Source organism: Pan paniscus, chromosome 11 (genome assembly GCF_029289425.2).
Source record: "Pan paniscus chromosome 11, NHGRI_mPanPan1-v2.0_pri, whole genome shotgun sequence".
Lineage (NCBI taxonomy): Eukaryota > Metazoa > Chordata > Mammalia > Primates > Hominidae > Pan > Pan paniscus.
Window position 1 is genome coordinate 83039874 of NC_073260.2, and position 12473 is coordinate 83052346.

General features: G+C 36.3%; 1 protein-coding gene across 12 annotated transcripts in view; it reads right to left on the reverse strand.

Moving 5' to 3' along the window:
- KIF27 (kinesin family member 27) overlaps window positions 1-12473 on the reverse strand; it is an 86416-nt gene that overhangs the window by 45677 nt on the left and 28266 nt on the right. For 7 of the 12 annotated variants that reach the window (XM_034967500.3, XM_055091940.2, XM_055091946.2 and 4 more), the window contains 5 exons: window positions 10523-10729; window positions 8304-8473; window positions 7717-7820; window positions 5669-5824; window positions 2446-2651 (listed from right to left, as the gene is read on the reverse strand). In XM_034967500.3, coding sequence (XP_034823391.1) covers window positions 2446-2651; window positions 5669-5824; window positions 7717-7820; window positions 8304-8473; window positions 10523-10729 — 843 coding nt within the window. Of the gene's footprint in view, window positions 1-2445; window positions 2652-5668; window positions 5858-7716; window positions 7821-8303; window positions 8474-10522; window positions 10730-12473 lie in introns of all 12 variants that reach the window. The other 5 variants (XM_055091941.2, XM_055091942.2, XM_055091943.2 and 2 more) reach the window with 2 other exon arrangements.

Here is a 12473-nt window from a genome sequence, read left to right on the forward strand (position 1 = left end):
TAAATTATGCAGACCACAATTAATTATTTCCTTTATTTTGGCAATAAAGTGTTAGCATAGGCAAGTTTTGTTTTAATTAAACTAAGTATCCAAGAGGCACTGCTGCTTAGAGCAGTGCTACTCAAAATGTGATCTGTGGACCAGTGCTAGTTCACAGACATTGTTGTCAATTTGCACTCCTCAGCATACTGTTAGATTCGGTTGACGTTTTCATGTGAGACTTTTTTGATCAAGGAAGCTGTGCAATGACTGACCTTTATCTCATCACAGAACAAGAACAATCGGCAGATGGACTACTTTGGGTACCACTGGCTTGGAGGCCACAGGCCTTTGCCATTTCCAGTACCTAAATTTGGACACTGGCTTTGCCACTTACAATTGACAGTAATTACAATACTGCAGCAAAAATGATAATACCAGCATTTTAGTGTCTTTTTCACATAATATTAAAAATATCAGTGTACATCCTGAAAGTCTTACTTAAGAGTGAGATACTGTTGCCATTGTCTTTTGCACTTATTTCATAGTTGCTCAAAAGTGCATCTGTCAGCATTAAACTATTAATGCAGGATGTAATGCCCTACATATACCTAAAGACATTAAAAATATAGGTTTTAGAAGTTTTTAATTTAAAAATGTTTTGTTTCAAAAATTGAAATAACTGTTTTATACCAATAAAAATACTAGTATTTCAAAATTTTAAAACAGCATGATATGGCTGGGTGTGGTGACTCACACCTGTAATCCCAGCACTTTCTGAGGCCGAGACGGGTGGATCACTTGAGGTCAGGAGTTTGAGACCAGCCTGGCCAATGTGGTGAAACTGCGTCTCTACCAAAAATACAAAAATTTGCGGGTGTGGTGGCAGGCACCTGTAATCCCAGCTATTTGAGAGCCTGAGGCAAGAGGATCATTTGAGCCTGGGAGGCGGCAACTGCAGTGGGCTGAGATCATGCCACTGCACTCCAGCCTGGGCAACAGAGCAAGACTTCACCTCAAAAAAAAAGTATGATATGTTAGAGAACTGAAAACCGGTATTGTCATCACCACTATGGGACTCTGACTGAGTTATTTTACCTTTCTAAACCTTTCTTTCCACATTTGTAAAATGGCTAAAAATGCCCACTTCAAAGGATTAAATAATCAGTATAAACCATTTGGTATGTATAGGCCCTCAACAAATGGTAACTACTGTCCTCCTCATCCTCCTTATCATCCTTATCTCCATGAGTAGCGCATGGATATGTCAAAGGTACAAAATTTCTAAAACTATGTCTTGTTTCTGTCCTCTGCTGTATCAGATGTTTCTTTTGAGGTAAAGTTCTACACCTTTCATTTTCTTTCCTTATCAGTACTCTTAGCAGAAAAGGATATACAGCAGGAAGCAAAGCATGGAAAGGTGAATTCCAAAGTGGAAATAACTATGCTGAAGGAAAATGGAAGGTGTGACATAGATAACCACCCTATGTCCTCCTTTAAGCAGTTCAAACATTCAAGTCATATTATTTTAACTTGATGTTGACTTGAGAAACTATTTAGGCAACAACTTTTAGTGGAAATATCCAGATGTTTGAGGTGGCATTAGAAACCCCAGGAGGGACTTTTCTGGCCTGTCACACCAGAATATACTGGTATATTACAATATACCGGGCACACCAGAGGTATATTGTAAACATCTATTTTGTTTAAAGCAAATAACTGTGGCATAGTTCAATAATAACAATAATGCTGTGAATAGGTTAATTACAACTCTACCTAAAATGGAAAAATATAAAAATGTTTCTATAACATGAAAGAAAGCAGTAGACCATGAGAGATAAAGAAATAGAGGACACATCCTAGAAAGTTCATTATGATCAGACTAACAAAGCACTGTGACTATCTCCAAAGCACCTGGAAATGGCTTCATCACAAAAAATCTCCATGTGATGGAATATTTCTCATAGAATAGAATTTTTAACTGTAGCTATTTCTAAAGTTAAAGCTAAAACCAGGCATTAGGAAGTTAAGGATGAGTTGCAGTACACAAAGTTATTAACCTTTCTTAAGACAATCAGTTATGGTTTGGGAAAACCATATCTCGAAATAGTTCCCATTTGTTGAGTGTCTACAAAGTGTCATATATGTACCAGCTGTTTTATTTGTATTATTTAATCATTATTTAATCCTCTGTCCTTCAGAAATAAACACTGTTTCGTGGTTATGTTTATTTCTTACCATGTGGCTTTTTGATATGATGATTGAAAGAAGATACTTCTTGAATTAAGAAATATACTACCCAGATTGTAAAATACGTAAATCGACCAGCACACTACAAAAGAAAAGTTGATACCCAGTTTCTCTTGCTGGTATAAACTGAATCCCACTTCTTTCCTAACTCAGTACAAGAATCCTCAGAAGCAAGAAAGCTTAAATAAGTTTTCTCAATTACATTTTTTAAATTACCTGAACTCTCAGCTTTGCAGCATCCATCTTTTTACGAAACTCTTTCTGTAATTTTACCTTCATTGCAACATCAGAAAGGTCTTTGTTTTCCAGCTCCTGTAGCTGCTTTTGTGTTTTAATTAGTTCGACTTTTGCCTGTTCTGCATCATGCTCTAGCTTTGTTACTTTCAAAGAATACTGCTTGCTTACAGACTTGACATCATTACCTTAACCGTAATAATAATAATTATTAGTATAAATTATGTAAAAAGAAGTTAAACATCCAAAACATAAAAATACTCTACTCTAAAATCCATCCAGGCAGTGATACTATTTAAGGCATAGCATTAAAAACCCAGTTGTCCCCACCCACCCCCATCAAACACAGCTTGCCATCAGGCCTCTTAATGATTAGTTCCTTAATGACCGTTCCCATCTGCTGCCAGTCAGTCTCACTGATTCAATGTTTGGTGTTTTAGAGTGACATCTCTGGTCCTCTCAATTTGTAGTTGAGCTTTGCTGGCATCAAACTCAGTTAAGAAGGATATTTGGAGTGACTGTTTGTCCTCTTGCTTAGTATACTCCAGCCTCCTGCTACCAATAATCTGTCTGCTTGAATTCCTTTTTTAAATTATTATGAAAAATTTTAAATACAACAAAAGAAATAATAAAATGAACCCCCATCACCCAGATTTAAAAGTTATCAAGATTTTGTCACAGCTGCTTCAAATATGCCTATTGTTTTACTTTGCTTAAATATTATAAAGCAATCCCAAATGTCATTCATCTCACCTATACATACTTCATTTTGTTAAATTCCTCTTTTTACTTATACATACTGCAATCGGCATTCACACAAAATATGGACATAACCAAAAAGTCATTATCACATTAACAATATTAACACCAATCAGTCCATATTCAGACTTCCCCAATTGCCTCAAAATGTGTCTCACAATTGGTTTATTTAAATCAGGATCTAAACAAGGTCCACAATACATTTGATTTGTTATGTCTCTTAAGAATCTTTTCATCCAAAGCTAACTCTCTCCTTTTTCACTAACCTGAACTTATTCAAGATTAATTCCTTTTAAATTCTTTTCTTATTAATATATAGAACAGAAAAAATAGAATAAAGATATTTCTATATCTCTTTTGATTCTAAATCCAGCCAGTGACCCTAAAAGCTTGGTTTTGATTTGCTCTGAATAGGCAACCGTCCCTGAACTAGACTGGCAAACTCGTGGCAGTAGAAAACAGGAGTCTAAAGCTCAGGGGATGAATAATCACCAGAGACAGTTTATTATACTATTTATTTATTTAGACAGAGTCTCGCTCTGTCACCCAGGCTAGAGTGCAGTGGTACAATGTCAGCTCACTGCCACCTCTGCCTCCTGGGTTCCAGCAATTCTCCTGCCACAGCCTCCTGAGTAGCTGGGATTACAGGCACACGCCACCATGCCCAGCTAATTTTTGTATTTTTAGTAGAGACAGGGTTTCACCATGTTGGCCAGGCTGGTCTCGAACTCCTGACCTCAAATGATCTGCCCACCTCGGCCTCCCAAAGTGCTGGGATTACAGGCGTGAGCCACCGCGCCCAGCCTATTATACTATTTATATAGCTGGTTATACTGCTATCCAAAAATACTCATCATTTTTTTATAAAAGTTATTTAACTAAATGCAGTGTGAACTGTCCTCTGACTCTATGATTACTTGACTAACTTTAAAATACATACAACTACTATATTTTAACAAATCATTTTGGACTATTCATTAATTGTTCAACACACTAATATTTTATGAACCACTAAAAAAATATACAGTGCCAATTACAACATGTTTATTTTATTTTTTTGAGACGGTCTTGCTCTGTCACCTAGGCTGGAATGCAGTGGTGCAATCATGACTCACTGCAGCCTTGACCTCTGGGGCTGAATCAATCCTCCTACCTCAGCCTTCCAAGTAGCTGGGACTACAGGCGTGTGTCACCATGCCCAGTACGCATCAGTAGTTTTTATAAATTTTTTTTGCAGTGTATTAGAATTGATAAAATATAGTATAGATGTCCTGTTATTATTAGTTGGCAGAAGTAGCTGCTATTCAAGAAAAGTCTTCAGTGAGAGAGCATTAAGGGCATTAAGTTTTTGTGTTTTTTTTTTTTTTTGACATTTTTTAAGAAGCATCCTCTGCTTAGCTACTTTCCCAAAGCTTTTTCCTTTCTCATTCCTAGTGACATATGTGCTATGCATCATCCTAGCTCCAGTTACCCAGATGTTTAAATGAGTTTGGCCATGCTGCTTCCCCACAGGCAGGATCAAACACCAGTTGACCCCTCTTAGGAGTATCTAGGAGCTGATCTAGAATGGTTTCTCCATTCCCAAGATTTCAGGGTACTGCCTGTGGAAGTTGAGGATATTTACCCACTAGAATCAATGACTTTCTTTCAGAAAGGTTATCTTACTATGGATCTCATTAAACAAGCATGTGTTTGTAGCCTGTTATACCCAACGTGGTTGTTTTAAAATAGAGGATACCAGAGCTTATACAGAAAAGACCCTTTTCTTGCTCATTAGAACCAAGGGCAATTTGGAGCTTTCCTAAAAATCCTCAGAGATGGTGACTAACAAAAGTTGTCAGTGAGTGCTTACTTTTCAATGCCCTCTCACTGAAGACTTCTCTTGAATAGCAGCTGCTTCTGCCAACTAATAATAACAGGACTATATTTTATCTATTTTATAGATAAAATATCTATACTATATTTTATCAATTCTAATACACTGCCAAAAAAAATTTATAAAAACTACTGATGCGTACTGGGCATGGTGGCACACGCCTGTAGTCCCAGCTACTTGGGAGGCTGAGGTAGGAGGATTGGTTGAGCCCCAGAGGTCAAGGCTGCAGTGAGTCATGACTGCACCACTGCACTCCAGCCTAGGTGACGGAGTGAGACCCTGTTTCAAAAAAATAAAATAAACATGTTGTAACTGGTACATTAAGTGCCACAGAATTTCAGCACAATGCAGAGTTCACACCAGTTAGAACAATTCAGAGGTGAAATCCCAAAAGAACGAAATTCTTCTGATAACTAACCTCCACATATTGGCCTAAAAACTCACCTTGTTACACCAATCCAAGCTAAGTGGATAGACCTGAGCTTCAAAAACTAAAGTAACTGTTACCACATCAGAAGCAATTTTAGAAGTTTTCTTTCTCATTTAAGCTGGTTCACAAGATACTATTACCTGTTTTTATTAATTCTTTAATCAGATCTTCCTTCATCTTGATGTTAATTGTAAGTTCTCTCATTTTTTGTTTAGCTTCAGTAAGTATGCGTTCTGAATTCTTTAATTTTTGCAAATTCAATTCTTGACTCTCCTGGAGACAATCAATCTTTAAATCTTTTTTAAAAAATGGAGAAATAAAACTATCTGCTGGTAAAATATTCAACAGAAGTAGAGTTAAAAAAAGAAAAGCAGACTCAAAAGCAATTTAGAGGTGGCAGTGGAAGAGACAAAAAGGAAGGGGAGGAAAAAGGGGAAAAAATACACAGCAATTGGGACTCTAGCATTCCAGCTTACAGTAAGAGTTTTTATTTTCTTACAAATTAATACATGTATGTATATATTCTTTCTTAATATCCCATAGGTTCAGACACACAGTTTTTCATTGCCTTTAACATGAGTTATTTGAGATAGGTGTAAAATTTCCAGATGGAGAGAGGGGTGAATTTGTTTCCTATCAACTTCTACTTTTATTGTAATTGGAGAATGCAGACTATACCAGGCTACTCAGAGTGTGGTCTAGCACTGTTTGTTACTGTCCTGCACCAGAATGTAAATCAACTATGTCACTAAGCACACTGCTCTAGTTCAGGTGACATTTTTTTCATAGCCAGACTTTCTCAAGGAAGGAACTAGTGTAAGCTCATTTACATTCCGACGTAAGTTTTCTTCCTGGTTGCAGAGCAGTAACAAACAGCTCAAGCATGGCTGCTTGAGTAGCATTTACCTTTATTATTTCCACATTTTGAAATTTATTTTAGTTATACTTAAATTTTTGGCTCATAAAGCCACGTATAGGTTCTTAAAGAGATGCTCTATATTTTCAAAGTGTAGCACTTGTATTATTTATATTCCCTATTCCCTTATTTTTTGTGGGTCAACCACGCATTGACCAAGAGAGATGAGTTAACAAAATCTCCTACTACCGGCTGGGCACAGTGGCTCATGCCTGTAATCCCAGCACTTTGGGAGGCTAAGGTGTGCAGATCACAAGGTCAGAAGTTCGAGACCAGCCTGGCCAACACAGTGAGACCCCATCTCTACTAAAAACACAAAAATTAGCCGGGTATGGTGGCACACATCTGTAGTCCCAGCTACTTGGGAGGCTGAGGCAGGAGAATCACTTGAACCTAGGAGGCGGAGGCTGCAATGAGCCGACACTGCACCACTGCACTCCAGCCTGGGTGACAGGGAGAGACTTCGTCTAAAAAAAAAAAAAAAAGTTGTGAAAACTATAGGGTAGTAGTAGATTTTTTTTTTTTTTTTTTTTTGAGGCAGGGTCTTGCTCTGTCGCCTAGACTAGAGTGCAGTGGTGTGATCTCGGCTCAATACAGCCTCGAACTCCTGGGCTCAAGCGATTCTCCCACCTCAGCCTTCCTCCTGAGTAGGTACACACCACCATGCTCGGCTAATTTTCTGTAGAGAGACAATCTCACTATGTTGCTCAGGCTGGCCTCAAACTCCTGGCCTCAAGCAATTCTCCCGTTTCAGCCTCTCAAAGCACTGGGATTACAGGCATGAGCTACTATGCATGGCTCATAAATGTTTTTGATGTTGTTATTGATACATAAAAATTCTTAGCAGTTGTGTACTAAAACATTACCAACACCCAGTACACTAATTGGGCTCTAATGCCAAATACATCATTGATGTTAGGCACAAGTCCCAGTGAAGGAGTAGACACCTAGTACAATTATTTATGCTGTATTTTAACATCATCAGGAATACAAAGCATATCAATTCAGGTCTGAATATAAAAATCCTTATTCTGAGGGAGTTAGCCTATATCTCTCGCTATAATTAATTGATAGAAAATCTTTTTTTATTAAGGAGTAAAAGAGTAAAAGACGTAAAACAGAGAACATAAAAGAAGTTCTACCAACTAGGAAAGCATTTGTACCAAATTCTGGTCTTTGAGAATTCCTGGATGTTTCTTAAATTATCAACTGAGGAAAAAGATAAGTGTCCTGTAACCATTAGGTCTACATTATTTAAGAAAATCTATGTACCTTCATTCTCCAAATCTGACTTTTGTGTTTCATCCTGAGTATCACTCAATTCAACAAGGGAACAAACAGAGTCTGGCTTCTGAATCCATGAACGACTTCTACATCTTAAAAAAAATCAGAAAGTTAACTTATTTGTTAGTGTTTTCTAATCTGCCCTCAAATTAGTTTCCCCGAAAAGTGAAAGTAATGTTAAAAAAATTATTAGTTACATATAAAAACAGAATGTTACTAATATTGCTCAAAATAAAAGGATGCCCCCCCATCCATGTTGAATCCAGTAGAAAAGTCATGTTTGTTGCCAACATGGCAGCAGAATAAGGAAATCCAAAAAAAAAAAAAAACCTCTGAAAATTAGAATCTCATTACTATAAAAGCTCTAAAAGCAAAATTATTTTTCAGTTATAAGACTGATGACTTGTGTTCAAATACTATTTTCATAACACATTAGATGATAGTACATTTAGCAAAAGTTACCTACTCTTCTATTAAACATAAAAGATATACTCCAATGGAAAAAACCTACACTTCTATATTTATTGCAGCATATAATTCTAAATATTTATTAAATCAGTGTATATTTAACATACCTAGTTCCAGATTTCTCTTGGCCTTCTGATTCTTCATCATCACTGTTATCAGAAAATTGGCAGTGGAGGACCTCATCTTGTTCTTCTATGTGACCCAACAGCATCTGACTTCGTGTTCGAAATCCAGCAAATATTCGATCCAGAGAGTACATAGGCGGACTTGTGTGGACCTTGCAAGTGATTCCCCCACCCAACAACAAAAAAAGTGATATTTTAAAAGTCTAATTTTATCCTATTACTCTAAGTGCTTTTAAAGGGGTTATTAGATTGGCACTCTTAAAATAGCCAATCACTGGAAAATGCTCCCCTCAAACAAAGGTCAAAATTAATTTAACAATACTGTTGTGCCTCACAGACAAATACTTCTTTCAGAATCCACACAGCTCCTTCTCTTCTGGACAACTCTTCTATCTTCACTTACAGAAAACAGTATTCAAAAATGAAATCAAAAGAACGCATGGAAAACATCCTAGCTCTTAAACACAGCACAGACACACCCCAACAAATGTGCCCTCTTCCCCATCTTCCCAGTTCAGAACACCTGGAGAACTGTGGTGCTGCCGCCAAAGGTCTGCATCCCCTCCAATCCAAATCCTACCACAGGAAGAAACCCAGAGCTGTCTCCACTCCCTCTGCCAGGGCAATATTCCTAATTTGAATACCACAATGTATATACTTATTCTTTATACATGGTAGTTAGGTATAGCTGAATTAAGGCTCTAGGAAAAATATTTAATATATGTCATAGGACAAATAAAATTGTATGGCTAGCCTGGGAATTTTCTACAGTACAACATTCTTCTATTGGAAATGCACTTTAAATTCTCAAAAAAAAAAAAATGACCTTGGAAAACAACAACAATAAATTAGAAATTGCCTTTATACCTTTGTTCTGGTTTCTATTACAAAATATTTCCTCTGCACCATCTCTGTAACCAAATCTCAAGATGACTTCTCACAAAAGGCAATAAAATCTTAGAGGAGACAGTCCATTTATCAATATAAATTATTACAAGCTGTTAAAATTATAACATATAGTGGAATATGAGTATCACACAGTGTTTATGATTTAATCACTTGACAATAGGCCCCCGTCATGTATTCTCTCCTAAAAAATCCTACCTGATTCTGAAAATCATCTTATATCTGATTTTTGTGCTTCTGCTGTCAGTCACCTCATTAGATCATCTGTCACATCAGCATCATGATAGATGGGCATAAAGTTTTTTAGGTGGCCTTCCAATGGGGTATGAGGGAGGGGAATTCTTTAAGGAAGAACCAACTCAAAAAGTACTGATCTAACAAATACAACGTACTACACATGGCTATTTTATCCCATAACTGGCAGGCATCTAGTTTTCTCTTGTGAGAGTTTGGGAATTATTTAAGGAGCAAATAATAAAATCTTTGTTCAGAGTCCAACTTCATTCTCTGGGATTGTAATTTCCTTTTAAAATTTCTTTTTACAAAGAAAACCAAATGTCCAGAGCTATTATAGTATTCATACCACCCAAGGCTGCCTGATGCAAAGTCCATGGCACTGCTCATGTATCACTTGCCTTTCATTTCTTATCCCTTTGACTGTAACAACCAGATGGATCTCACGTGAACAAATCATTTCCCTTCATAAAATGAGGAAACAGAAACCAGAATTCATGAACCTGCTAAACCAAAACTCATGAATCTGCTAATTAAGTCTTTTCCATAATAGAGATTCTTTGATAATTCTTAAAACTGTGTGTGTATATATTTACCAACCACACGCAAACTAAAATTTATATTGATATTTATATTGTCTTGATTATGTCTACTTGGTAAGACTGAATAGCATATAAATATTATTTCAAAAATAATGACAGACCAAACAAGTTGAAATAAATACCCTCTAACATCTCAACTTTGTGTGGTTAAAGGAAGAAATAAATTCATGTAGATATTAAACTTGGTCATGTCTGAAAATATGGAAAAGGATACCTTTTTCACATTGAAGAAGTATGGACATTATCTCCATCCAACTATTCCCTCCAAATGTAACTGTGTATTCTCTTGTTTATTAGTTTTTTTATTAGAAAGAAGTATGCTTAAAAGAAAAGGTATACACAAAATTCCATAAAATCAAACAAAAAAAATCTGCTGAGACTGTATAAATACACTGTGATATTACACATGGCTAAAATTTTTTTAATCTCCAAATAAGGAAAAGATTGTTTGGACTTTACCTTCCTGGAATCTTGTCTTGATGGGATATAAATATAATGCCCCAAATGAGTATCAAATGGTACAGTATATGGTCTCCTTTCAGGGATCCTGGCATCTGGCCCGTCTCCACAATTTTCTTTAGCTGAAGAAGTCACTGACAGGTTAAGTTTTGTTAGTTCTTCACTCAGTTGATCCACAAGAAGTTGTTGTTCTATTATTTTTTCATTCTTTGTAGAAGAGAGATGAAAATTTTTAAAATAGAGCACTTCAGTACATTTAGATTATGATTAAAAATGAATTTTACATTGACCAAAATCATAACTACTTTAATAATACAGTCAATTCTCATTTATCCAGAGACTAGCCTTCTGGTGTTCACAAGTAACTAACATTGTTCTGAGTGGTAAAACCTTTTTAATAGTAAGGAGCAACAAACACAGCCAAAAAAGTCAAAAGTCAAATACTCAAAGACAACACGCCATCCACTGTGACTGGTTGCTTTGCCAACCTGAAGCACTTTGATTAGCTATCCTTATTAAAGTATGGACTTTCTGAGTGAAATCCAAGAAGTAAAAAGAAACAAGAAAGTTCAAAAAGTGGAGAAAGAATTGTAGGCAGCAGAGTTTGCAGCAAAGGAGGCAGAAGGAGGTAACAAGTGCAGGGAAGTGAAAGCCTTAGTGAAAAAGGAAGCCAAAAGCAGACAGATAGAAGATAGCCAACTGATAGTCCTGAGAGGAAGGAGAACTTGGAAATCAAAGGCAGAACAAATTGTATATCAGGAATGTGTGTGTGCTTGTGTATATGTGGTTTAGTTTTTTTTGTGTATCCTCTAAAGAAAATTTTTGAAGTGTATCAAATCTAGAAAGCTCTAATGTCAATCTTTGTTTTACAAGCACAAATTTATGTAAATAAGAAACAGTCATTCATCTTAATACTTCACATGTACTACAATGTTGAAATAGGAAAAAAAAACCTTACATTTTCATTGTATAAATGCTGAGCAATAAAAATGCAACCTTACTTAAAAATCATGTATTCAGATAATTAAAATATACAACATCAAAGGATTCAATGGAGTTCTTACATTGCCTGGGAAAAGGATAAAAGTACCAATTAATATTAGGGTGCATGGTATACTCTCTAGGATAACCACTAAAAAAAGAGTAAAACTATAACTTCTAAGTTAGTGGAGAAAACAACAGAAAAAGAAAAAATAACCAATGATCCAAAAGAGGGAAAAAGGAACACAGAGGAGGAAGGATAAATAAAAGGCACAATGGTGGATTTTTACCAAAACAGTAATTATGTTAAATTAATAAATGAATAATGAAATTAAAAGATAAAGACTATCAGAAAGGATTTTAAGATTATCTAACCATATGCTGCTTATAAGAAACATATCTAAAATAGACACAGAAAGATTAAAAATAAGATAGAAAAAGAGATACCATGTAAATATTAATCAAAAGAAAGCTGGTGTAGCTATAGTAATGTCAAGGTAAACTTTAAGGCAAAACTCATTAGATAAGAAGAGGTAAAAATGATTAAAAGAGCAATTCACCAGGATGGTATAACAATTCTACATTTGTGTCCACTTAATAACACAGCTTCAATATTTGTAGTGCAAAAACTATCAGCACTTCAGGGAGAAATAAGACAAATCCAAAATTATAGTAGGGCTGGGCACAGTGGCTCACACCTGTAATCCCAGCACGCTGGGAAGCCAAGGCCAGTAGATCACTTGAGCCCAAGAGTTTGAGAGCAGCCTGGACAACATGGTGAAGAACCCCTTCTCTACAAAAAATACAAGAATTAGCAGGGCATTGTGGTGTGCACCTGTGGTCCCAGCTACTCAGGAGGCTGAAGTGGGAGGACTGCTTGAGCCCAGGAGGTCGAGGCTGCAGTGACTCATGATCGTGCCACTGTGCCCCAGCCTGGGTGACAGAGTTGAGGTCTGTCATAGTGGGAGAT